The 27,079-nt window shown below is 46.5% G+C and overlaps 1 protein-coding gene across 8 annotated transcripts in view; it reads right to left on the reverse strand.

Annotated features, from left to right (window-relative positions):
• Positions 1-27,079, reverse strand: part of MVB12B (multivesicular body subunit 12B) — a 270,594-nt gene that overhangs the window by 207,081 nt on the left and 36,434 nt on the right. Inside the window, exons 1-2 of one of the 8 annotated variants that reach the window (XM_077478989.1) lie at positions 14,939-14,956; positions 13,749-13,843 (exon numbers count right to left, since the gene is read on the reverse strand). The exons of 1 other annotated variant lie outside the window; for it this stretch is intronic. In XM_077478989.1, coding sequence (XP_077335115.1) covers positions 13,749-13,799 — 51 coding nt within the window. In that variant the 5' untranslated portion in view covers positions 13,800-13,843; positions 14,939-14,956. Of the gene's footprint in view, positions 1-12,573; positions 12,732-13,281; positions 13,461-13,604; positions 13,717-13,748; positions 13,844-13,902; positions 14,084-14,938; positions 14,957-27,079 lie in introns of those variants that run through there. 6 more of the 8 variants (XM_077478992.1, XM_077478993.1, XM_077478988.1 and 3 more) reach the window with 6 other exon arrangements.

Raw genomic sequence — 27,079 nt, forward strand, 5'->3', positions numbered from 1 at the left:
GCTCCCCCAAAGAAACCTGAAGGAACCTGGTTCAAAAAGGCTACTGTAGAGAATGACCCTTCTATATAGAAGTAGTGATCTCTCTGCGGATGGTGGGCGAGCAGGAAATGACGTCTGGACCGCACTTTCGGTTTATCTGGAAAGTAAACAATGCTGTATGCGTTCTAGACGCCATCCTGACAGCTAGGACGGATCAGCCACCATATACAGCGGCAGTACATGTTGAGATGGATCACATGGACCAACACATCTATGTGGTAAGCTCCACCTATCTATAAACATCTTTATATGTTGTACATATGTACAAATGTACAAATGCGGATATATGCCTAATATAGGCACTACGTAGCGTTGTGTACATATATACACACACAAAGAGAAACACCGCTCCAGGTAAATCCACAAATTGGAAGAAAACAGCACCTCCAGGAATGGAGAAACCCGGGTGCAAGCATTTGAATGCATCTTGGAGTGTGGCCGTCCAGAGTTCTTCAATTATTTGCATACATATACACACACACACACACACACACACTTATAAACATACTCTCTAGTTGTCACTGAAGCCCTGCCACTCCTTAGGACCGCCCAAAATAGTGGGTGAGGCCCTGGAGCCTCCCTGGGATGCATCCTATGGATGCACATGTGTATTTAAGTAGCCGAAGGAGGTAGCACTGCTAGGCTGTGAAGAAAGAGGTATCCCTTTGAAACGAGTAAACCAGCAGAGGTTCTCATGTCCTTCTCCTTATCGCCTGCAGACTGTCAATATCAGACCAATTGCCAACAGTTTAAGGCTTTCACATTGTGGTTTTCTTTCACATGCTTGTGAATAGTTTTTAATTCATTCTTATGCCGCGTACACACGACCGGACTTTGACATCAAAAAGGTCAGACGGAACGATTCCAGCAGACCATTCGATCGTGTGTGGGCTGCAGCGGACTTTTGATTTGCAAAAATCCGTCAGACTTTAGAAATGGAACATGTTTCAAATGTTTCCGCCGGAACTCCGCCGGACCCAATTCCTACCGAGAAATCCGCTCGTGTGTATGCTAGTCCGACGGACAAAAACCAACGCGAGGGCAGCTATTGCCTACTGGCTATGAACTTCCTTATTCTAGTCCGGTCGTACGTCATCACGTTCGAATCCGTCGGACTTTGGTGTAATTGTGTGTGGCCAAGTCCATTCATTCGGAAAGTTTATCAGAACTCTGTCAGAACTCCGCCGAAAGTCCGTCTGACCTAGTCCCTCGAAAAGTCCAGTCGTGTGTACGCGGCATTATAATAAACTCATCAAAAGGATAATGCACAAGGCTGGTGCGCCCTCTTTTCTTTCTCTCTGCAGAGGTCTGACAACCCCCCCTGACATGTCAGACGAATGCCCCGTACACATGGTCAGACTTTCCGACGGAAAATGCATGATCGGATTGTGTTGTCGTGTGTGGGCTCCATCAGGTGTGGACTGACCATTTGGTTACTTGGGCACTGCCGAGGGCCCCGGGCCACTAGGGGGCCCCATCAGGGTTGCCAGCCTCAGTAAAACCCGGGACAGTATGTTAAAATCTGCGATTTTTTTTACATCTGTCTCTGAAATGTCCCTTACCAACATCCTTTTGGTCTAAAAATCCTGAGATTATAGCTGCCCCACCTCTCCAGTACCGTCTCAGCCAATAGAAATATGTCTGTGTATACTGTGTGTACAGGTCTGTGTATACTGTGTGATTGTTTACTGCGTGGCCCCATAATCTGATTGCCTGGGGGGCCCATAATCTCCTATTGCCCAGGGGCCCCATGAGTTGTCAGTCTGCCCCTGGGCTCCATGGGACTTTTTCCATCAGAATTTCCAACAAACACAAAGTTTGAGAGCAGGATCTAAAATTTTCCAACAACAAAATCCAATCGTTTAAATTCCTATCGTGTGTAGACAATTCCGACAAAGTGCCACTGCCACGCATGCTCCGAATAAAATTACGAGAGGAAAGCAATTGGCTACTGGCCCGTTTATAGTCCCGTCGTACATGTTCTACATCACCGCGTTCAGAACAATCGTTTTTCCCCCCCCCCCCCCCCGACAACTTTGTGCAACCGTGTGTATGCTAGACAAGTTTGGGCCTGGTTAAAGCTTGTAGGGGGAGTTTTCACACTGCACTGGCTGTCCTATCAGGATCCAGGACCCCTGAACCTCTCTGCCTGAACAGTGCTAATTGGCCCTGTGATGATCACATGCACTCTCCCATCAAAAAAGTAAAAACCACTAGCAATACACACCAGACTGAGCATGTGCAGCCTGACTCCAGTAACTTATCCAGACCTGTTTTGGAGTCAGTGGAAGAAGAGGAGGATCTGTGCATACAGGATCAAACAGCCTTTTTACACAATGCAGAGGATTAACCCCTTAGGTACAACAGTGAGTATAACAAGCATGCTTTACTGCAAATACAGACTGATTTTACGCTTGTGGGTTTAGTAGCACTTCAAGTTGGATTTAGCAGGGACGTTTCAGACTTCTGCAGAAAGACCACTGCTTCCACCCAAAGAGTAAGATTCCTCTCTACAGCATGCAGGCAGAATACAAACTTTTTTTAACTTCGGGTGCGGCTGCTTTCTAAAGAAACTAAACTGTACTGTACACGATTTTTGTTTTGATGCATTTGAATGTGCTCACTTAGTCTAGATCTTAAAATAAAATGTAATATATTTCAGCTTGGCCGTGTTGGCTGCGTTAGTTTAAATTTTTCAGGCCAAGCAAATTTCAGCGGGTACAGAAAACAACAGTTAGCCTCGAAACCCACTAGATGCGGTGCAAATTCACCACAAATTTGCTGTGGATTCCACACAGCATCCAAAAAAAATAAAAATAAAATCCCAATCCATTCATGTTAACCCGACTGTGGAGTGTATATTAAGTTAGAGGTAGTAAACTTTCCTCTAACGTTTGTACCTATAGGTAAGCCTATAATAAGTCTTACCTATAGGTACTGTAAATATCTCCTAAACTTGCACCGTTTAGGGATATCTACTGTATACTGCATGATGACGTCATCGCCACATGCCCTCTGAAGGAATGGCTGCCCTTGTAATTTCTTCAGAAGCCTGTGCTGCGATCAGCTTGCGTGCGCATGCGTAGGAGTGATGTCACACGGCTCCGGCTAGTCACACAGCCAGAGACCGTGGACCTGGTAAGGAAGACGGGTGAAGATGGATGTGGTCTCGAGCAGGGGCACCGAGAGATTAGTTTGCAGGCAAGTGTCATATAATGTGCTAGTATGCGATGCATTGCATAATCGGACCGTATGGGTATGAAGGATCCTGCACAGGTTTGGTGCGAATGCAGTGCGATTTGAGCCATACAAATCTATGGTTCAAACCACGCCCTAGAGACACCGCATTACCTTTTGCTCTGTCACAGAGTAGAAGTTCCTGGGACACATCACACGTCCCAAGAGACTGCGGGACTAATGAGAAAGTGCAGCGCATCTCATACATGTGCACTGGGAAGATGCCAGTGCTGGAGACCCAAAGACCAGAGACCTAGCCAGCCTGGGTGATGAGGCCAGGTCCCTGTATTGTAGAAGTCAGCAACTATAGTATTTTTAGATGCTAATTTTTTACTTTATAACTTCTTTTTTTATAACAATTTTATAACTTTCAGGATAAACTTTTGGGGCTCTACCCTCTTCTCAGTCAAAATAAATAAATAAAATAATAAATATTTAGCAGTACTGAAGGAGGTACCTTGTCCTGAAAATGAAGGGCAAAACTATGATAAAGTTGTTACCATAAGTTTCTATGGGGAGCTGCTGTACTTGGCAGGATCAATGGAGGCCGAAATAAGAACCGCTCCCCCATAGGAAAGAATAGGGCGTTAATGCATAACTACCACATGTGTTGCTGTCTTGTTTTGGGTCAGGCTCCACTGGCAGACCTGTTACTGAGCTGTCATAGACAGCTCACCATTAACTACCGACAATCGGAAGCCAATAGGAAGGGCCCTCATTGACCGCACTGTGCAGCCAATCACAGTGCCACATGATCCGGAGCCCCTTCTACCGGCCTCAGTGGTCACAGGCCCATTTAAAGAGTCTGCAGGGGTTAGAGAGTATCCATTGTATAACCCAACTTAACATTCTGGATACAGTAAGGCAGGGGTGCCCAACCTTTTGAAGAGCGAGGGCCATTGAAGCGACTTGGTAACCGGTCGCGGGCCAAAATAAGTGTAATGGGTGGATGACAGATCTGTATCTATGCTGCATATGCAGAATAGCATGGGCTGTGTCCATATCCACTCTATGGGCCCTCCAATTCAATCTGATGGAAGGGACAGTTCCCCTACCGTTTTTATTTTTTGCGAATCAGATTGAAGGTAAGCAGGGGTAAATGGACATAGAGGTGAATGGAGGGTCCAATGGCTGCTTTCACGCTGATACGCCATGTGCACCTGTGGCTTTCCTGCAGGTTAGCTGCACTTTGCCATAGACTTCTATTATATCCTGATGGTATAAAGCACTTTCTGAAAGCGCACCAAACCCACAGGTAATAACAGAAGTCTGTGGCTCAGTGCAGGTAATCCGCATGGGCAGGATTCCTTTAACAGCAGCCTAGTAACCACTAAAGAACAGATATGCCCCATATATACACCGATTTCAGTAACAAACACACCTTTAATATCAATCTTCCATTCAGTTTTCCCCCGGTTGTTGCTGTGCCAGGCAGAGTGCATTTGGTATCGATTGTGACAGGAGCTGGCACTATATAGGAAGCATCAGCTTATGCGGCTCTGCAGCTTCTTACTTTCTCTACCACCAGCTTCATTCACAACACTGATGCTCTGGGATGGTGGGTTGGCAACCTGCGATCTGGGCTTGTCAAATCACCATCCAACATCAGAGGGCTCGGCGGGCCACTGGTTGGGCACCCCTGCAGTAAGGGATGGTTAGTTCAGTCGTCAGGTTCTTACGTATTGCTGTGACCACACTGAGGAGATTCATCCACTGTATTTTTGCTCTGATGACCACTGTTATCAGGTTGAAAGCAGAGGGAAATTCCAAAAAACGTTTCTGTTGCCACTGAATCAGGAAGTTAAGGAGAACCTCTAGTTTGGGTGACAACTGTCAAGGAAGCGATTTCCTCCCACTTTGGAGAAATCACCCCAAACAGGACACTGGCAGCAAAAAGAAAAAGGGAAAAAAAAGAAAAAGAAAAAAAGTCTTAAAATAACTGCCAAGTGTCTTTTGTCTGCGATTCTGATTTACTGACTTCAGTAGTGTGAAACCCCCATATGGAAAACACATGTATCAATGCCACATCAGCAAAGTTCTATGTCCTCGTCATTTATTATGCTAACCGATCAGTGATTCAAAGTTTTTTATTTACTAACACTAGAGAGTGCAAAATCTGGTGCAGCTCTGCAGAAACCAATCAGCTTCTAGTTTTAATTGCCAAAGCTTTATGCAACAAGCTGAAGATAGAAGCCAATTGGTTTCTAAGCCGAGCTGCACCAGATCTGCACTCTCCCGTTTTAGTAAAATCGACCCCAAATTGATCAAGTCGTCACAGGATCGCATTTGGAAGATTTTCCCTCCCCTATTATTCTGACGACAACTCAAACGTTTCAGAATTCCCCTAAACTTATGCCGCGTACACACGGTCGAACTGTTTGACGTACTTAGTCCGTTGAAACACATTTCAGCGGACAATCCGCTCGTGTGTGGGCTTCAGCGGACTTTTTCAGCGTGCAGTCCGGAGTACTAAGAATTTCGGATTTTCCAAAAATCTGTCCGTCGTACTTTGGTTTCAGCGGACAATACGGTCGTCAGTAGGCTAGTTCGACGGACTAAGAATGGCGCATGCCCAGAAAGGATTTACACGGCGGAAGGGTGCTTTGCTGTGTCTTGGACTTCCTATTTCTAGTCCCGTCGTACGTGCTGTACACGTCATCGCGCAAGCTTTCGATGGACTGTTTGTGCATCCGTGTGTGGTCAAGTCCGTTCAGTGGAAAGTACAACGGATTGTCCGTCGGATTGTATGACGGACTAAGTACGTCAAACAGTTCGATCGTGTGTACGCGGCATTAGAATAACTAGAAGGGTGAGTTTTCACAGCAGGGCCATAGAAAGCAATAAACACTCAGAGGGTCTAACCCCATCCATCCAGATTATATACAGTAAACTCACCTAATGATCTAGTCAAAGATTAGCGGAAAACCCCATTCTTATCGACACAACAGTAATTATGATGTGCTCATTATGGTGAAGTTTACAGGAATGATATAACTGTTGTGGCAGCTTCCTCATTGACCTCATTCATCTCTAAACCACTAATTAGTGGTGGTGTGGAGTGATGGCAGCCAAGGTCTAAATCCAAGCAAATACTATGAGAAGTTACATAAAGTTATTGTAAAACTTGATTGTATTTTATTTTTTAAATAACTAACATGTTATACTTATCTCCTTTGTGCAAGGGTTTTGCAGAGTGGCCACGATTCTCCTTTTTCTGCCCCACGCGGCACTCCTGGCACCTCCTCTTCGAGTGCCCCCATGAAGAGCCGCTTTCCCAAGTCCTGCTGCTGCATCCATTGACACAGACAGCAGGACTTGGCCCCGCCCCCCATGTCACTGGATTTTATTGACAGCAGTGGGAGCCAACGGCTCCTGCTGCTATCACTATATCCAATGAGGACCCAAGACAGGGGCTTGAGCTACTGTACTTATCCCCATCCTTGGAACGACCAGGCTCAAGTAAGAAAAAGGGGGTGGGGTGAAAAACCAAGGGTTTAAAACCCCTTTAAGTATTATTATACTTACCTACTCTGTTTAATGGTCTTGCACAGAGCAGCCCTGATCCTCCTCTTTTTGGCTCCCCCGTAGGCATTCCTGGCTCCCCCCCCAGCCAAGTGTCTCCATAGAAAAAGTCACTTTCTTTGGGGGCACTCATGCAGGCTCACTCCAAAGCCAGCTGTGTGTGTCCATAGACACACGGAGCATGTCTTGGCCCTGCCCCCTACTCCCTCCTTACAGAATGTGATTGACAACAGCCAATGACTCCTGCTGCAAATTCTGAGCCAATTAGGAGGGAGAAAGCTGAGAGAGGATTACCTGCATTAAAATAAAAAAACATTGTATAGCGCTGGATCTCTTCTCCCTTGTGCGTGGCTCCATCTCTTCTCCCTCCCTCCCTCTTCACACAGGGACTTGAGTAGCAGCAAGAGCCATTGGCTCCTGCTGCTGTCAATCAAATGCAGTGAGGAGGAAGCAGGGGATGGGGCTAAGCCCCACTGTGTGTGTGTCTAGCAGTGTTTTTCAACTCTAGTCCTCAAGGCGCGCCAACATGTCATGTTTTCAGGATTTCCTTCAGGTGACACAGCTGTGGTAATTACTAAGGCAGTAAAACTGATCAAATGATCTGTACAAAATAATGAAAAGTCTGAAAACATGACCTGTTGGGGTACCCTTTCCCACTTCCAGGAGACGGCGCCGTCACTCGGAAGTTCGACCCCCCTCCGCCTTCCCCTGCCGTCGGGGAAACTAGAAAGCGCAGCATGCTTCGCACATGAGCAGCAGGGAACAGGCGAATGGCGGCGGCAGGACCCGACAGCCAACCAAAAAATTGCCTGGGGTGCTGATATTGCAGACTCTCTGGACAGGTAAGTGTCTATTATATACTAAAAGTCAGCAGCTACAGTACTTGTAGCTGCTGTTTTTAAAAACACTTTTGTTCCCCACGCTTTAATGACACCCCAAATGCAGGTTGCAAATGCAGTGCATTTGCCCACACTGGATCGCAAGTACTATGCAATCCAGCTGCAGTGCCAAAATTGGTGCATTCACACCTTTGGTGCAATGCAGTGTAATTTGAGCCCATTCAAAATGAATGGGTTCAGATCTCACCTCGGTGAATCACATGTGAATTGAACAAGAATGTGGTGCGGTTGCTATGAGATTCACATGTGGATCATAGTGTGAACCGAGGTTTCTTCTAACACAAAAAAACAGTCGATCAGCACTTTTAACAAAATCAAAGACTGAGGAGACGAGATCAACTTTCCCTGTTCAGAGAGATGTGTGTGTCTGCATACAGCTCACCCCTCAAGTCTTGTATACATATTCAGACATGTTTGCTAGTCGCCTTCCCACGCTGCAGGGGCTCTTGCTCAGGTCTTATTTACATGAGCTTGAGCTCCTAAAAAAAATAAAAAATAAAAAATGGCCATAGACAGTTTGAAATTTGGCAGTTCAGCAGGGACCGGCTGAATTTTGGTCAATGTGTGGCCCTCCCTGTTTGACAAAAGTCTATAGTTGGATTGACTTTTGACAATCAGACAAGTTGGAAAACTTCTATCAATCAGTGGCTGCAGCCACTGATCTGTGTATTCTGACAGCACAGGATCCTGCCGTCAGAATACAATATCCCGGCTGAGGGTTCCTTTATCTGTTTGTTTTTTCAGCCCATAGGCTGGACAGAAAAAAAAAATAAAAAAATAAAATAAAAATAAAAACAACCCTCTATGGGCAGCTTGGGAGCAGTGTGAAAAGCGAGGACTCTGCTCCCTCCTCTGCTGACAGGCTTTGATTGACAGCAGAAGGAGCTAAGGGCACCCACTGCTAGAGAGCCGCTGCTCCTAGGATTGAAATCAGCCTCAGGTAAGTATGGGGTGGGAAGAGGGGAGTTGCTGCATACAAAAGTTTTATTTATTTAGTTTACCTTAATGCAGAGATTGCATTAAAGCGGAGTGTAGCTGCTGACTTTTAATAAACAGACACGCACCTGTCCCATGATCCAGCGATGCGGCCGTGCGGAGGTGCCATTGAAGCTATGGGCACCCAGCAGTGCTAGCTTGCAGCTTCAGGGTCAGTCACGCTGCGCTCTCCAATTGGACAGGCAATCTTCTGGGACCTGTGACGTGTCCCAGAAGATTTTCGAGAGGGAGGGGCCACCTAGGGAGACAGGAAGAGTCACCTAGGCGGCCCGAAGTCAGAAGCAGAAAGTGGGACAGGTAGTCAGTGATTATCGCTAGCGGCTGCTAGTGGTAATCGCAAGAAAATACGGCAGGCTGGTTGCAATCTACTTGGTACATTCAGCATGCCCATTCCTGCTGATCTGGCCAAGATTCGAACCGTGAATGGCTGGCCTTAAATGGACTTTATTGCAGAAACATGGCATGGTTTACCAAATCACATAACCACTGTAATTGGCTCCCATAGCAGTCACATGATCAGGAGGCCACCCCACTGGTTCCTGAATAGAAGCTGTGACCAACAGCTTGTTCAGTGTGCTGTCAGCATACATGATCAGACCTTAATGCACACATATGTGCGGCAGCTGAGTGGAAGATAAAGCTAACTACAGTAAAACCTTGGTTTGAGACTGTTTTGCAAGACAAGTTACATTTTTTTTATAAATTTTGACTCGATATACAAGTAGGGTCATGTCACAACTGAGTATAAAAGAGAAGAGGCGCCTTGAAGTGTAGCAATATGATTACATTTAATGAAGGTACAACATTTAGCAACTCACAAGGGTTAATAATTAACCATTGGCTGAGTGCAGCTCTCCTTCTGGGACGTCATTAGAATGGACACTCTCGTGGAGGCGTGCAGCACGGCGATCGCACTGTGTTGCTAGGACACAGGGCGAAGCCCGATCTCTGTAATTGGCTGTGTCCAATCACAGCTGGTCACATGTAAACACGGAGATGTCAGTAATCATCATTCCCCCGATTACATTATAGTGCCAACAGTGTCACCAATCAGTGCCCATTAGAGATGACAGTCAGTGCTGCCCATCAGTGTCACCCATCAATGCCCACCAGTACCAAATATCAGTGCACATAAGTGCTGCCTCATCAGTGCCCACCAGTTCAGCCTATTAGTGCTGCCTCATCAGCGCACCTCAATGAAGGAGAACATTTTTTTTTTCTAAATTAGAGTTGTTTTTTTTAAGTAAAAAGTAAAACAGCAGTGATTAAATACCACCAAAAGAAAGCGCCATTTCTGTGAAGAAAATTATAAAAATGTAATTTGGGTACAGTGTAGCGCTACTGTCTACTTGTCATTCAAAGTGCGACAACGCTGAAAGCTGAAAAATGGCCTGGGCAAGAAGGGGGTGCAAGTGCCTGGTAGGAAAGTAGTTAAAAGAGGCACATCTAAGTATGCAGGCATCCGGGGTAAAGCTGTCCACATTGACCATCCTCCACACCGTCATCGACATCATCCCTTCCACGCTACGCTCCACAAGCGGTCCATGCCTCGCTTTCAGATTGCTCTACTGCAGGGTAGTCTTTCCAGTCACAACTGCAGACTGACAACAGTGAGAGCCGGCAGTGTGGCGGACGGTCTATGTGGACAGCTTTACCCCGGATGTCTGCAAACTTAGATGTGCCTCTTTTAATCATCAACCATGTGAGTTGCTAAATGTTGTACCTTCAATAAATGTAACCATATTGCTGGCCAAACATTATGCAAAACTGTTTGATTTCCCCACCCCCCCCCATCAACACAGTCTGCGTGGATAGTGAAATCCCTCCCTCTGCACTGTTGTACTCTGACAGAGGAAAGAAAGAAGAAATGGGGACACATTCTGGTGACAACCAGGGATTGCCTCACTATGGAGAGATTTCTCCTCATTTCCTGTTTTGACTATACTCTATCCAAAATGAAAAAAAAATAAATAAAAAAAATAAAAAATAAAAAAGTTTTAGACCTTTAGTTCTACTTTAACCACTTGACAACCGCGCTATAGCCGAATGACCGCCACAGCGCAGACCTGAATTTCCGGGAGGCCGTTTCCCCTGGTCCCAGCCCCTTACCATGTGATCAGCTGTCAGCCAATGACAGCTGATCACATGATGTAAACAAAAGCTTGGTAAACTTTTTTTTTTTTAATCCTCACGCTGACAGCATGAGGAGAAAAAAAAAAAAAAAAAAAAGCCAATCACCAGCTCATCTGCAAGGGACATCGGTCCCGAAAAGGAAGAGGCAATTATGTCTCCTCTTTGCACACAAGTACCCCCTGGCAGTGCCACCTGCCAGTGCCACCTATTAATGCCCACCAGTGGTACCAATAGGCAGCACCTAGCAGTGCTGCCTATCAGTGCCCATTATTGCCACCCATCAATGCTCATCACTGCCGCCTCATCAGCGTACATCAATGAAGGAGAAAAATTACCCGAGAGGCTGTATATTCTGCAATATTTACACTTTTGGTAAACTCATTCAATTAATCCAAGCTCTGCAAGCTGAGACCACATGCACTGCATTCACACAACTTCACAGTGCCTATGAGATAAAACAAAGTTCAGGAAAAATCCTTTATCAAATTGTTTTTCAAATCTATGTACAATACAAACTGTATGATTGTTGGAAGAGAAATGCATCTGTACCAAGCACTAAGTGTGAGGAGGAAGGGCAACCAGTAAAAATGAAAGTGAAACAGATTAAGCAGCTTATAAAGCTTGTGCGCTTTCTGCACATAGCTTGAAGCGCTTTATTCCTCCCTTGAGGAGCAAAATGGCAAAAGGCCATAAAAGAGACCCAGTTTAGGAATATTTTAATGAAGTTCCTCTACCTATGGGTAAAGCGGGTATGTGTGCAAACTGCAAGCAATGCAACAAAGATGCAAGGCCTGGTGGCTCGATAAAAGAATATTAAAGATTCTAACTACCAGCAAGAATGAGTCCTTACATGTAAAGAGCACCTGTCATTTCAGATCCATCATGGCAGCACCTGTTAGCGGGCATCCACTCGTCTACTGCTGCCACATCCCTCACCTTGTTGCGTCACTGCCGCATCACCAGCCATCCCATTAAAGTGAATGCGACTGTCGGTGATTCAACAGCGGGTCAGAGAAGCCGCTGCAGGGCAGAGATGAAAAATTAAAGCGTTTTAAAAATTACAATTTAAATCAAGCCTTTTTACTAGTGAAATCCACCCTATTAGAGACTGACACTGTTAGAAACAGCCCCGGTTCACACTATGAACCACACAGAAACGGGCTGCACATTCCTAATTGATTCACATAGGATTCAGTGCAGTGCTATTTGAGCCCATTCATTGTGAATGGGCCCAAAAGTAGTGCACGCACCACGGTTAGAAACACACTGCAACCGGATCACATAGTACTTTTGCACCATGCGATCTGGTATGATCCAGTGCCTGCAAACCCACTGTGTTTGGGGTGTTGTTAAGATTGCTCTGACCCCCAATGCGGGTTGCAAGAGCAGTGCGATCTGAAAGTGGTGCGTGAAACGCGTACAGATTGTCAGGCTTCCTGCACCGTATTAGTGTAAACCTAGGCTTAAATAGCTGCCTAAAGGGGTAAATATTTTATGTCATGCTGTTTTTTTTTGTGTATGTGCTTCCATGCACTACTTTTGGAAACGCACTGTAACCAGTACAAAAGTACCATGTGATCCAGTGCAGGCAAACGCACTACAATTGTGACCTGTGTTTGGGGTGTATATAGCTGAACATTGACCCTCCGCTACAGTTTGCAACTGCAGCGCGTTTTGAACTCAGTGCAAGAAAAGCACATAGAACACAGGTTTCCTGCACCATGTTCTAGTGTGAATCTAACCTTACCTGTGCAAGGATCCAGCGCTGTCCTCACCCAGGCCAGTTCTTTACCAGTCTTCAGGTCCCGGACGTCAGCATGTGGGGGAAGCCAGCTTTGACTCCTTGCTGCTTCCCACTGCGTATGCGCGAGCCAAACTCCACTTTGTGAATGGTCCTGCACCTTCCTGTGACGGGGAGAAAGAACTTTCAGTGGAATTGCCTAGGTCAGTGATGGCGAATCTTGGCACCCCAGAGGTTTTGACACAACATTTCCCAGGATGCTCCACTACACTGCATCATGGTAAATGTAGTTCCAGAACATCTGGGGTGCCAAGGGTCACCATCACTGGCCTAGGTGATCTGACCGGAAGTGGGAGCAGGTACGGAACATGTGTCAGGTGGTTGTGGACAGATTAGGGAATGCATAGCTGATATAGTTCCCCAATGTGCACAATTATCATTGAAAGATGAAGTAGAGCGTCTGCCAAACTCCGACTCTCCAGTGGAACTCCGCACAGGCATTCTTTCTCCAAGAAGCTGCCAGTTGGGTCATTTGTGCCGCTTTGTTTACATCAGCTGACACATCCTGCAGCTGAGGAGCACAGGTTTGATGTTCGAAGGATGACCCCCGCCATCAGCACATGCACACCCCCCCCCCCCCAATCCCATCATCACAAAACACACGTGTGCGGGGTTACCAGTGCCAGGCCTCACATCCAGAAGTAGGCCCCTCACCTCCAAATATTCAGATTCTCTTCCACAGATGCTTCCATCATTCATATAGCACACAGGCAACGGAAATGCCCGACTTTCTGGCTGCACACCTCCACTTCATACATCAGCACACACAAGTGACGGACATTGTACACACAGAGAGGAGAGATTTGAGGCTGGTTGCCATGGAAAGGGAAGGAAGGAAGGAAGGGAGGGAGGTGAAAGAGGAGGAGGAGGAGGGGGGGTTAAAGAGAAAAGCAAAATGCTGCAATGGAGGAGAGCGGCTCTCATCCTACAACCTCATGCCATGCATCCCTAGACAGACAGGAAGGGTTAATACAGACATCTACTCCTCCAGGGGGCTCAGGCCTGGCAGCTTCCAGGAAAACATGGCCATCCTCCACCGCTGAGGACAATGGACAGACACAGGACACAGGCTCTCTGCTTTGCAGATGATGGAGGAGAGAGGGGGGGTGAATACACTTAACTGTTAAGCGTGGAAAATCGTCCCTTCTTTTCATGCAAAGGCAGCTGTTCATTGCCAGGCGAGGAGGGAGAGGAGGGAGGTCTAGAGGGGGAGAGGCTGAAAAGAGAGAGACAGATGATACACAGGCAATGGAGGAGGGGAGGATGTGTCCTTACCCTGGGTGTGTGTGTGAGACAGGCTCAGGGCTGCTGACCTTTCTCCCCCAACCCTGATCCAAGCTGCAGGCTGGGGCCCCCCACACTTCACATCAGACACCTCCTTGTCCTGGCCATTTAAACTTTACAGCCAGCAGCAGCAATGTCAGTGTGTGTGTGTGCAGCCAGGAGGAAGGAGGCTGCCCCTAGTGGTCAAGATGTACAATTGCAGGGGCGTGTGTTACCACAGAGAGTGACACTCATCTCCTCTGTTTACGTTCTACACAGAAACCCAATATATAGTGTGTGTATATATATATGAAGAAATTGTCAGGGCTATAGAAGTACCTGTAATAAATAAATGTTCCCAAATGTATAATATATATTTTATATATATATATATATATATATATATATATATATATACTCACAGTGTATACAGTATAGTTCCAAAATGTATAATAAATATATATATATATATATATATATATATATATATATACACAGTATAGTCCCCAAATGTATGATATATATACACCCCCACACATAGTGTATACAGTATAGTTTCCAAAAATATTTTATATATATATATATATATATATATATATATATATATATATATACAGTATACTGTATATACTGTGTATATATATATATATATATATATATATATATATATATATATAAACACACAATATATACAGTATAGTCCCCAAATGTATATATATATATACCCTCATACACAGTGTATACAGAATAGTTTCCAAATGTGCGTATATAATATACACAGTATATACAGTATAGTCCCCAAATGTATAATTATATATATATATATATATATATATATATATATATATATATATATATATATATATACACACACAGTGTATACAGTATAGTTTCCAAATGTATTATATATATATATATATATATATATATATATAGATACATATACACACACACAGTCCCCAAATGTATAATATATATATACATATACCCACACAGTATATACTGTATAGTCCCTAAATGTATCTATACACAGACATGACATACTCACAGGAAACCTTAACCAAGAACACAGGAAATGGAAATGCCCGACTTTATGGCTGCACAGCTCCACTTCATACTTCACAACACAGATGCAGATAAGAGATAAGATGTGTCTGGTAAATAAAAACAAACTGTGCAGCTCTGCCTAAAGTTGAATATTGCCTTTGCTATACACTCCCCGGCCACTTTATTAGGTGCACCTTACTAGTACAGGGTTGAAACCCCTTTAGCCTTCAGAACTGCCATAATGTGGTGGTAAACTCTAGTACACCACTGGTGACTGGTGGTAAGCAATTTTTCACGGGCGATGGCTGGTGTTGGCTCTTCAGTCATCATGGCACCATGGTTGATATGGTGTCAGCGTGATTGAAGTGCATTATTTCTATTGTTACATTGTAATATATAAGGAAGTGGTTCAACTCACCATTCTGCAGAATCACTGGGAGCCCTGGGTGTGTCACTTGCCACATCTCCTGTCACCAGATGCAGCGTGTCACTTGCCACCATCACCTGTCACCAGATGCAGCGTGTTACTTGCCACATCTCCTATCACCAGATGCAGCGTGTCACTTGCCACATCTCCTATCACCAGATGCAGCGTGTCACTTGCCACATCTCCTGTCACCAGATGCAGTGTGCCACTTGCCACATCTCCTGTCACCAGATGCAGTGTGTCACTTGCCACATCTCCTGTCACCAGATGCAGCGTGTTACTTGCCACCATCACCTGTCACTAGATGTGGATTGTCACTTGGCATGTAGCTTGCCACCAGATGTGGATTGTCACTTGCCATGTCACCTGCCACCATTTGCAGATTGTCACTTGCCACGTCTCCTGCCACCATTTGCAGATTGTCACTTGCCACGTCTCCTGCCGCCATTTGCAGATTGTCACTTGCCACGTCTCCTGGCTCCATTTGCAGATTGTCACTTGCCACGTCACCAGCCACCAGATGTGGGGTGTCACTTGCCAACTAATGTGGATTGTCACTTGCCATGCCAGCCAGTGCCACCAAATGTGCACTGAGGCTGCATTGGTGGCAGGACAGCAGCACTGGTCCATTTAGTGAGAGCAGGAGAGCGGTGATGCGGGGCAGGCAGTGAGAGATGATGTCATCTCACTGCTCCCCGCCGCACCTCCAACATTGAAGCAATGGGGTCTGGCTGCAAAGTAGAACTTCACGATGACAGGAAGCACGTGACCTCCACTCCACCGCACTGTGAGGGTGGAAGAGCGATGGCGTGTAGTGGGCAGTGAGAGATAATGTCAGCCCCAATAGCCACCCCCTAGAAATGCCCCTGCCTACAGGTAAGCCTGCATTAAGGTTTATCTGTAGGCATAGTTGCCAACATTCTGAAAAAATTTATAGGGACACTTTTTTTGTTTGTAAGCGGAGTCTCCATTTAATTAGGGGCGGGGCATTCATTTGTAGGTGTGGCTTAAATGTGCCATGTACCGTTGCGCAAAATGGGCGTGGCTTAAACTAAATATTGGGTGTGGCTTAACGGGGGTGTGGTTAGTCTGAGATGAAAGAGGGATGAAGGGAGAAAGAGGGAGAGAGAAAAGTAGAGAAAGAGGGAGAGAGAAAGGGAGAGGGTCAGAGACGGTGCGGAGATGGTACAGAAGATTGTCAGAGAGGGTGCGGAGATGGTATAGGAGACTGTCAGAGAGGGTGCGGAGATGGTACAGGAGATTGTCAGGGAGGGTGCGGAGATGGTACAGAAGATTGTCAGAGAGGGTGCGGAGATGGTACAGGAGACTATCAGAGAGGGTGCACAGATGGTACAGGAGATTGTCAGAGAGGGTGCGGAGATGGTACAGGAGACTGTGAGAGAGGGTGCGGAGATGGTACAGGAGATTGTCAGAGAGGGTGCGGAGATGGTACAGGAGATTGTCATAGAGGGTGTGGAGATGGTACAGGAGATTGTCAGAGAGGGTGCGGAGATGGTACAGGAGATTGTCAGAGAGGGTGCGGAGATGGTACAGGAGATTGTCAGAGAGGGTGCGGGGATGGTACAGAAGATTGTCAGAGAGGGTGCGGAGATGGTACAGGAGATTGTCAGAGAGGGTGCGGAGATGGTACAGGAGAGGATTAAGGGTTCAGACAAGGTGGGTGAGAGGGTGAAGATATGGTACAGGACTTGATGTACACCTCCAACACAGGACACGGTCAGCAACAATACTCAGGTAGGCCATGGCATTTAAATGATGCTCAATTGGTACTAAGGGGCCCATAGTGTGCCAAGAAAATATCACCCACACCATTGCACCACCACCAGACTGAACCGTTAATACAAGGCAGGATGGATCCATGCTTTTATGTTGTTTACACCAAACCCTACCCTCTGATTGCTGCAGCTGAAATTAAGACTCATCAGACCAGGCAACGTTGTCCAATTTTGGTGATCCTGTGTGAATTGTAGCCTCAGTTTCCTGTTCTTAGCTGACAGGAGTGGAACCTGGTGTGGTCTTCGGCTGCTGTAGCCCATCTGCTTCAAGGTTCGATGTGTTGTGCATTTAGAGATGATATTCTGCATACCTTGGTTGTAAAGATTGGTCATTTTTGTTACTGTTGCCTTGCTATCATCTCATCTCAGTCTGACCATTTACTTCTGACTTCTGACATCAACCAGGTGTTTTCTGCCACACAACTGCAGCTCACTGGATATCTTTTTCAGACCATTGTCTATAAACCCTAGAGATAGCTGTGCGTGAAAATCCCAGTAGATCGTCAGTTTTTTAAATACTCAGATCAGCCCATCTGGCACCAACAACCATCCCATGTTCAAAATCACTTAAAGCGGTTCTTCACCCCAAAGGGGAAGTTCCGCTGATCTGATCCCCCCCCCTCCGGTGCCACAATCGGCACCTTTCAGGGGGGAGGGGGGTGCAGTTACCTGGATAATCCAGGTATCTGCACCCACTTCCTGGCAGCCCGCCGCAGATCCCCGCAGACGCCCCCCCATTGTGTTCTGGGAAACACACAGTTCCCAGGACACAGCGGGGGATCTGAAGAGACGCGCAGCGCGACTCGCGCATGCGCAGTAGGGAACCGGGCAGTGAAGCCGCCATGCTTCACTTCCCGATTCCCTGACAGAGGATGGCGGCGGTGGCAGCAGCGGGGCGAGCGATCGCTCGTCATCTGCCGCCGACATCGCTGGACCCAGGGACAGGTAAGTTTGATTTTATTAAAAGTCAGCAGCTGCAATATTAGTAGCTGCTGGCTTTTAATATTTTTTTTTTTTAGGTGCAGAACCACTTTAACCACTTGCCGACCGCCGCACGACGATGTACGTCGACAGAATGGCACGGGCAGGCATAAGGGCTTACATGTACGTCCTTGCCTGCCCGCCGGTCGGGGGCCCGATCGGGCCCCCGCCCGGTGCCTGCGGCGGTCGGTATTCGTTCGGGAGCGATCCCGGACGAGGGGACGGCCATTCATTCATGGCCACCCCCTCGCGATCGCTCCCGACGAATGAAAATGTCCCGTGACATCATTTCCTCTCCTGTAATGTAAACACAGGAGAGGAAGTGATGTATTCTCTCCTCCGTGTCGGTATTTTTCGTTCCGGCACCGAGGAGAGAGGTTCGGTGAGTTGCACCAACACACCACACATACAGTAGAACATGCCAGGCACACTCACACCCCCCCTTTACCCCCCGATCACCCCCCAATTACCCCTGCCCCCCCAGTCACAGTGACACCAATTGCTTTTTTTTTTTTTTGCATTGGTGTCATTTGTGACTGTAATAACTGTTAGGGCAGTTAGGGTTAGCCCCCTTTAGTTCTAAGGTACCCCCCTAACCCCCCCAATAAAGGTTTAACCCCGTGATCACCCCCCGTCGCCAGTGTCACTAAGGCTGGGTTCACATTGCAGCGGTTTATGAGAACGAATGTGATTCGCACCGCACTGCAGTGCAAATCACATCCGATCTCTGTGCGATTCGAGTTCAGCCATACAGATAGTATGGCTGAATTCGTGTCGCACCCGCCGCACCCGCGGCAAATTCGCACGGGACCCTTTTTTTGGCCCGCAGCAGAAAATCGGATCGCATGGGTGTTCACACCATGCGATCCGAGTTTGCAGATCGCACTGCGATATGCGAACTGATCTGGGGGTGTCATTAACATTTCACTGACACTCCCAGCAGTTCGCATAGGGCAGTGTGAACTGCCGCCGGGAGGCATGCGATGCAGGAACCCGCCGTGGATTCGTGGCGTTCCCGCATCGCTCCAGTGTGAACCCAGCCTAATCACAGGTGACGCTAGTTAGGCAGGTAGGAATTTAGGTTCGCCGCAGCTTTTTATAGCGCCAGGGACCCCCATATACTACCGCATAAAGCCCCCTGATTGCCCCCTAGTTAACCCTTTCACCAGTGATCACCATATAACTGTTACAGGTGACGCTGGTTGGTTAGTTATTTTTTTATAGTTTCAGGGCACCCGCCATTTATTACCTAATAAAGGTTTAACCCCCTGATCACCCGGCGGGTGTCATTTGTGACTGTAATAACTGTTAGGGCAGTTAGGGTTAGCCCCCTTTAGTTCTAAGGTACCCCCCTAACCCCCCCAATAAAGGTTTAACCCCGTGATCACCCCCCGTCGCCAGTGTCACTAAGGCTGGGTTCACATTGCAGCGGTTTATGAGAACGGATGTGATTCGCACTGCAGTGCAAATCACATCCTATCTCTGTGCGATTCGAGTTCAGCCATACAGATAGTATGGCTGAATTCGTGTCGCACCCGCCGCAAACTCGCACGGGACCCTTTTTTTGGTCCGCAGCAGAATCGGATCGCATGGGTGTTCACACCATGCGATCCGAGTTTGCAGATCGCACTGCGATATGCGAACTGATCTGGGGGTGTCATTAACATTTCACTGACACTCCCAGCAGTTCGCATAGGGCAGTGTGAACTGCCGCCGGGAGGCATGTAATGCGGGAACCCGCCGCGGATTCGTGGCGTTCCCGCATCGCTCCAGTGTGAACCCAGCCTAATAAGCGATCGTTTTTCTGATCACTGTATTAGTGTCACAGGTGACGCTAGTTAGGCAGGTAGGTATTTAGGTTCGCCGCAGCTTTTTATAGCGCCAGGGACCCCCATATACTACCGCATAAAGCCCCCTGATTGCCCCCTAGTTAATCCTTTCACCAGTAATCACCATATAACTGTTACAGGTGACGCTGGTTGGTTAGTTATTTTTTTTATAGTTTCAGGGCACCCGCCATTTATTACCTAGTCTCACTAGTGTACCCCTAAATTTAGGGGTGTCTACTTTCCAAAATGGGGTCATTTGGGGGGGTTTGTGCCATCTTGGCATTTTATGGCCTTCAAAACTGTAACGCCCTTAGAAAGCCTGAAGGCGGTGCTTGGTTTTCGGGGCCCCGTACGTGGCTAGGCTCCCAAAAAGTCCCACATATGTGGTATCCCCGTACTCAGGAGAAGCAGCAGAATTTATTTTGGGGTGTCATTTCACATATGCCCATGGCATGCGTGAGCAATATATCATTTAGTGACAACTTTGTGAAAAAAAAAAAAAAAAAAAAAAGTTTGTAATTTTCCCGCAACTTGTGGCAAAATATAAAATATTCCATGGACTCAACATGCCTCTCAGCAAATAGCTTGGGGTGTCTACTTTCTAAAATGGGGTCATTTGTGGGGAGTTTTGTGCCATCTTGGCATTTTATGGCCTTCAAAACTGTAATAGGTAGTGAGGAGTGAAGTCAAATATTTACGCCCTTAGAAAACCTGAAGGCGGTTCTTGGTTTTCGGGGCCCCGTACGCGGCTAGGCTCCCAAAAAGTCCCACATATGTGGTATCCCCGTACTCAGGAGAAGCAGCAGAATTTATTTTGGGGTGTCATTTCACATATGCCCATAGCATGTGTGAGCAATATATCATTTAGTGACAACTTTGTGAAAAAAAAATAAAAAAAAATTAAAGTTTGTAATTTTCCCGCAACTTGTGGCAAAATATAAAATATTCCATGGACTCAAAATGCCTCTCAGCAAATAGCTTGGGGTGTCTACTTTCTAAAATGGGGTCATTTGTGGGGGTTTTGTGCCATCTTGGCATTTTATGGCCTTCAAAACTGTAATAGGTAGTGAGAAGTGAAATCAAAAATTTACGCCCTTAGAAAGCCTGAAGGCGGTGCTTGGTTTTCGGGGCCCCGTACGCGGCTAGGCTCCCAAAAAGTCCCACATATGTGGTATCCCCGTACTCAGGAGAAGCAGCAGAATTTATTTTGGGGTGTCATTTCACATATGCCCATAGCATGTGTGAGCAATATATCATTTAGTGACAACTTTGTGTAAAAAAAAAAAAAAAAATTTTTTGTCATTATTCAATCGCTTGAGGCAAAAAAATAAAATATTCAATGGGCTCAACATGCCACTTATCAATTTCCTTAGGGTGTCTACTTTCCAAAATGGGGTCATTTGGGGGGGGTTTTGTACTGCCCTGCCATTTTAGCACCTCAAGAAATGAGATAGGCAGTCGTAAACTAAAAGCTGCGTAAATTCCAGAAAACGTACCTTAGTTTGTAGATGTGACAACTTTTGCGCAAACCAATGAATATACAATTATTGACTTTTTTTTTACCAAAGACATGTGGCTGAATACATTTTGGCCTAAATGTATGACTAAAATTGAGTTTATTGGATTTTTCTAATAACAAAAAGTAGAAAATATCATTTTTTTTCAAAATTTGCGGTCTTTTTACGTTTATATCGCAAAAAATAAAAATCGTAGAGGCAATCAAATACCATCAAAAGAAAGCTCTATTTGTGGGAAGAAAAGGACGCAAATTTTGTTTGGGTACAACATTGCATGACCGCGCAATTACCAGTTAAAGCAGCGCAGTGCCAAATTGTAAAAAGACCTCTGGTCATTTACCAGCAAAATGGTCCGGTCTGAAGGTGGTTAAATAACCTTTCTTCCCCATTCTGATGCTTGGTTTGAACTTCAGTAAGTCGTCTTCACCACGTCTAGATGCCTAAATGCATTGAGTTGCTGCCATGTGATTGGCTGATTAGCACTTTGTGTTACCAAGCAATTGAATGGGTGTACCTAATAAAGTGACTGGTAAATGTAGGTGTAGGCTATTTACTTACCTGTGGGAGATGCAGCGTGGTGCAGCGGCAGAAAGCACTCAGAGTCCATATGCAGTAACACAATTGTAAATGTAGTTCAAGCCATTACAACTACCCGTCAGGAGGTCAACCCGACTGGGCAGACTCACAGTATGCGAACAAGTCTTGGATGTACCAAGCTGCACAGTTTGTTTTTATTCACAAATGCCCCTTACCTGCATAGGCATTTTTTTTGTAATGGTGAACTAACACTTTAAGAGCTCATTCACATGAGGGCAGTAAAAGCAGGCAGTTGAGCCACGTTTTTAACGCTTCCTGACCGCCAACCTAAATTAGAACATGCAGCCGCTCGGGGCTGTATACATGCTTTGCTTTATGGCAAAACTTAAAAAGTATGTCGCTTTCAGCAGGTGGTAGCACCATCAAACACAACACATTCAAGTGAATGAGGCTGCACCGCAACTGGCCTGCAACTAGATGCAAGGGGTCACGGAGCCACAGGTCAGCATTATGAGAGTTGGGCCTCGTTCACACGGGGTATCAATGCAAACTCCATGCTAGGGCTCTGTTTACCCTTGCAGAGATGCCCAGGTGTTTCTGAATCCACTTGCAAGCATCCCCATTGCTGTCAATTGGGATGCAGCAGCTGCACAGGCGTAACCCCTGCTCCCAATATGGCGTCCATGTGAGTCCAGATGCAAGTCCCCAAACTCACACTGAGTTCAGGGCCGTGCACCCACACAGATGTAATATTCATGGCAGCAGTTGTGTTTGTGCAGCTGCTGCATCCTAAATTGACATGAATGGGGCTGCCTGCAAGTGGCTCCACTGAACACCCGTGCATCTCCATGCGGGCAATCACGGCCCTCACGTGGGTCTCGCATTGATATGCCCCCTATGAATGAGACCTTAGGCCTCATTCACACAAGCATATAAAAGCGTGAATCTGTGAAAAGGGCTGTGTTTGCATGCACAGGATGCACAGGTGTCCCATTTATGGGCATTGGGATGCAGGCAGACGCAGTTACTGGTCCCAATTTGACAGATGTGTGAGTGCACAGTTTCTGCATTAAGTGACAAGCACCTGTATCTGCATGGCTGTCAAACATTACATACTGCCAGGAAACCCATACTTCGCAACTGTCCCGGATTTGCCGGGACCATTCTAGGAGTTTTAAAGTAAATCTCAGTGTCCCGCAAATCTGGGTTGAATCCGGCTGAGGAGCCCAGACTTCACTAATCTGCCTGACAGGTGCACGGCAGCAGTCAAGGCTGAGACTCGCTTAGTGCCCAGCCAGCAAAGCCTCCCCCACCCCCGTCAGCCTGGTGTACAGCCTGCAGAATGGGAGAGGTGGTAGGCTAGATCTGCTCCACCTCCTCCCCATGGCCCCCTGTGCCTGCCCACAACCACTGCCTTGCAGCCAATGCTGTGCCTGTGAAGGGGTTGTGTGAGTGGGACTTTTGAAGAAGCTTCTGATTTTGCTGCCTGAGCCTCTGGGTGAGTAAACAACTGAACTCCCCCCTCTCTCTCTCTCTCTCTCTCTTCCTTCCATCTAATTCTGCCTTCCATGTAATATTATGATCCTTCCTGACTTCCATGTACCATAGTGATTCTTATTGCCTTCCATGTGTTGTAGTGATCCTTCCTTCCATGTACCATAGTGATCCTACCTTCCATGTGCCATAGTCTTCCTGCCTTCCATGTGCTATAATGAGCCTTCCTCCCTGCCTTCCATGTACTATAGTGATGCTTCCTGCCTTCCATGTGTCATAGTGTTCCTTCCTGCCTTCGATGTACCATAGTGATCCTTCCTGCCTTTCATGTGCCATAGTGATCCTCCCGTCCATGTGTCATAGTGATCCTTCCTAGAATCACTATGGCACATGGAAGACAAAATTACTATGGTACATTGAAGAGCATGTGCCATATTGATCATCGCTGCCTTCCGTGTTCCATAGTGATTTGTCCTGCCTTCCATATACCATTGTGATCCTCCCTGCCATACATATAGCATCGTTATCCTCCCTGCCTTCCATGTGCCATAGTGTTCCTTTCTGCCTTCCATATACCATAGTGATTCTTTCTGCCTTCCATGTGCCATACTGATCCTTCCTTCCTGCCTTCCACTCCAAAGACATGCTGGTAGGTTAATTGGCTTCTGTCCAAAAATTGGCCTTAGTATATGAATGTGAGTTGGTGACCTTCGATTGTGGGCTCCTTAAGGGTAGGGACAGATGTGAGTGTGCGATGTATGTGTAAATTGATGGTGCTATATGAGTACCTTAAATAATATAATAGATGAGCATCTTAATCAGATGCAATGTGCAGGGGTACGGATAATTGTACATAACATAACATAATTAGTAAGGTTGAATAAAGACACCAGTCCATCCTGAGGGAGTGTCCTCAATTGTCCCTATCCCTGTACATTGCATCTCATCAAGATGCTCCTCCATTATATATTATTTATTTAAGGTACCCATATATAGCTGTCAATTTACACAGCGCAGCACACACACATTGGTCCCCACACCCAAGGTCCCCAACTCACATACATATACAGGGGCCAATTTTGGACAGAAGCCAATTAACCTACCAGCATGTCTTTGGAGTGTGGGAGGAAACCGGAGCACCCGGAGGAAACCCACGCAGGCACAGGGAGAACATGCAAACTCCAGGCAGGTAGTGTTGTGGTTGGCATTTGAACCAGCGACCCTTTTTACTGCTAGGTGAGAGTGCTAACCACTACACCACTGTGCCGCCCAAAACACGCACACTCACAAAACACGCGTGTCTACACTGTGCGGTGCTCTGTAGACACGCCCACTCACTCAGGTTGGACTGGTGTCTTTATTCAACCTTACTAACTATATAACTATGTACCATAGTGATTCTTCCTGCCTTCCATGTACCCTCCCACTATCATGTTTGGCCACTATCATGTTTTTCACGCCACAGGTCACTGTCTCCCTGAGATGTCCCTCATTCTCAAGTTTAAAAGTTGGGAGGTATGGAAACTTTAGGGGCACATTCACATGAGCAGGTAAATGTATCTGGCTGAGCCACGGTTTTAACTCTTCTGAATGCCCAGCTAAACCAGCGCATGCAGCTGCCCAGGGCTGTATACGTTCTGCAACTGCAATGGTTTGCATGGTAGTTTTCAGCAGGCGCTACCACTGCAGAATGCAAGCCATTCAAGTGAATGTGGCCGCACTGCAACCAGCATACAACCGCATGCAGTGCAAGCGGTTGTGGCAAGGTGGGCTGGCATTTTAAGGGTTGAAGCAATCACTGAAGAGTTGATATAATTTCTTCACCACCCATCAAACACCTCTGAAAAACTATGTGCAATGCAACCAATTGCGACACATAGGGTCAGCATCAGAAATTAACTTGGGCGATTTCAGGTCTACCTGACCTATTCGGCCAATTAAAGCCAACAGCCAATCATAGGCAGCAGAGGCATGCCTGCCCCGCAGCCACACGTATACACGCCCCATGTATACATGAGGCTGTGGGAAGGGGAACGGATACAGAGAAATATCGTTTTAATTGACCCATGTTGCTTGTGGCTAAAAAAAAAATCGATTGCACAAGGTCGATCAATAGGTATTTTTAAGCACCCTTTTGAATCACTTGCGATTGATCTTGCTTGGAAATAAGTTTGTCCCATAGGGGCCAAAAAATGGCATCAATTAACCCTGTATGATCATTTTATTTCCGCCGCATCGCTCATCCGTCACTCACTGCTCACCATGTTTTTTTTGTCTTGCTTATTTGATGTCTGATTATATACTTTTTGTCAAACCCGCCATCGATCTTTCAGGTTCTCACACCATAAGCCCCTGTACACACGGTCGGAGATTTCCACAACCAAATCCGTCGGATTTTGTCCGTCAGATTTAGTCTGACGGATTGTGTCCGAAACTGTTGCATACACACGGTCAGACTAAAGGCCCGTACACACGGTCGGACTTTTTGACAACAAACATGCAAATTAGCTGTTTTGGAGCAACATCCGACTGTGTGTACGCTCCATCGGACAAACTTTTTCTGTTTTCATCGGACTTTTGTTGGCTGTGCGAACGGACAAACTTTCTGGCAACAAAAGTCCGATGGAGCAAAGTCCTACCGTGTGTACGCAAAAGCATCGGACTTTTGTACAAGGTACAAACACGCATGCTCAGAACCATTGCAAACGATCAGACTACAATACAGAAGTTGACCAAAGGTGGCGCTGGAGTCATTGAACGTCCTCTTTTGAAGCGGCGTCAGTACGTTGTGACGTCATTACGTTCGTGTTTGTTGTCAAAAAGTCCGACCGTGTGTATGCAATACAAACTTGTGGACAACACACTTTGTACAAAAGTCCACGGAAAAGTTTGTACAAGTCCGACCGTGTGTATGGGGCTTAAGGCCGCGTACACACGGTCGGACTGTTCGCCCAACTTTGTCCGCTGAACAGTGTTTCAGCGGACAGTCCGCTCGTGTGTGGGCTTCAGCGGACTGTTTCAGCGGACAGTCTGACGAACAAAGTTTTTCGGAATTTCCGTAAGACTGTCCGCCCAAACTTGGTTTCAGCGGACAGTCCGCTAGTGTGTAGGCTTGTTCGACAGACTAAGTTTGGCGCATGCTCAGAAAGGATTTATACGGTGACGGTTGCATTGCAGTGTATTGGACGTCAAATTTCTCGTCCCGTCGTACGTGCCGTTCACGTCATCGTGCACGCTTTCAGCGGACTGTCTGCTCATCGTGTGTGGTCAAGTCCGTTCATGCAAATTTTGAGCGGACTGTTTGTCGGATTGTCTGACGAACTAAGTTGGGCGAACAGTCCGCCCGGGTGTACGCGGCCTCAGTTGTCGAAAAATCCGATCTTTCAGAACGTGATGACGTAATTTCGTTACGATGGGACTAGATTCAGGCTAGTAGCCAATAGCTTTGATGTAGGAATTTGATCTGAGCATGCGTGGCACTTGGTCCGATCAAAATTCTCTACACATGATCGGATTACGTCCGACCGGCCCAGTTGGTCGGGAATTGTTTCCAACATGTTG

Source organism: Lithobates pipiens, unplaced genomic scaffold, assembly GCF_037356315.1.
Source record: "Lithobates pipiens isolate NorthernLeopardFrog02 unplaced genomic scaffold, aLitPip1_a1.2 Scaffold_1, whole genome shotgun sequence".
NCBI classification, from domain to species: Eukaryota; Metazoa; Chordata; class Amphibia; order Anura; family Ranidae; genus Lithobates; species Lithobates pipiens.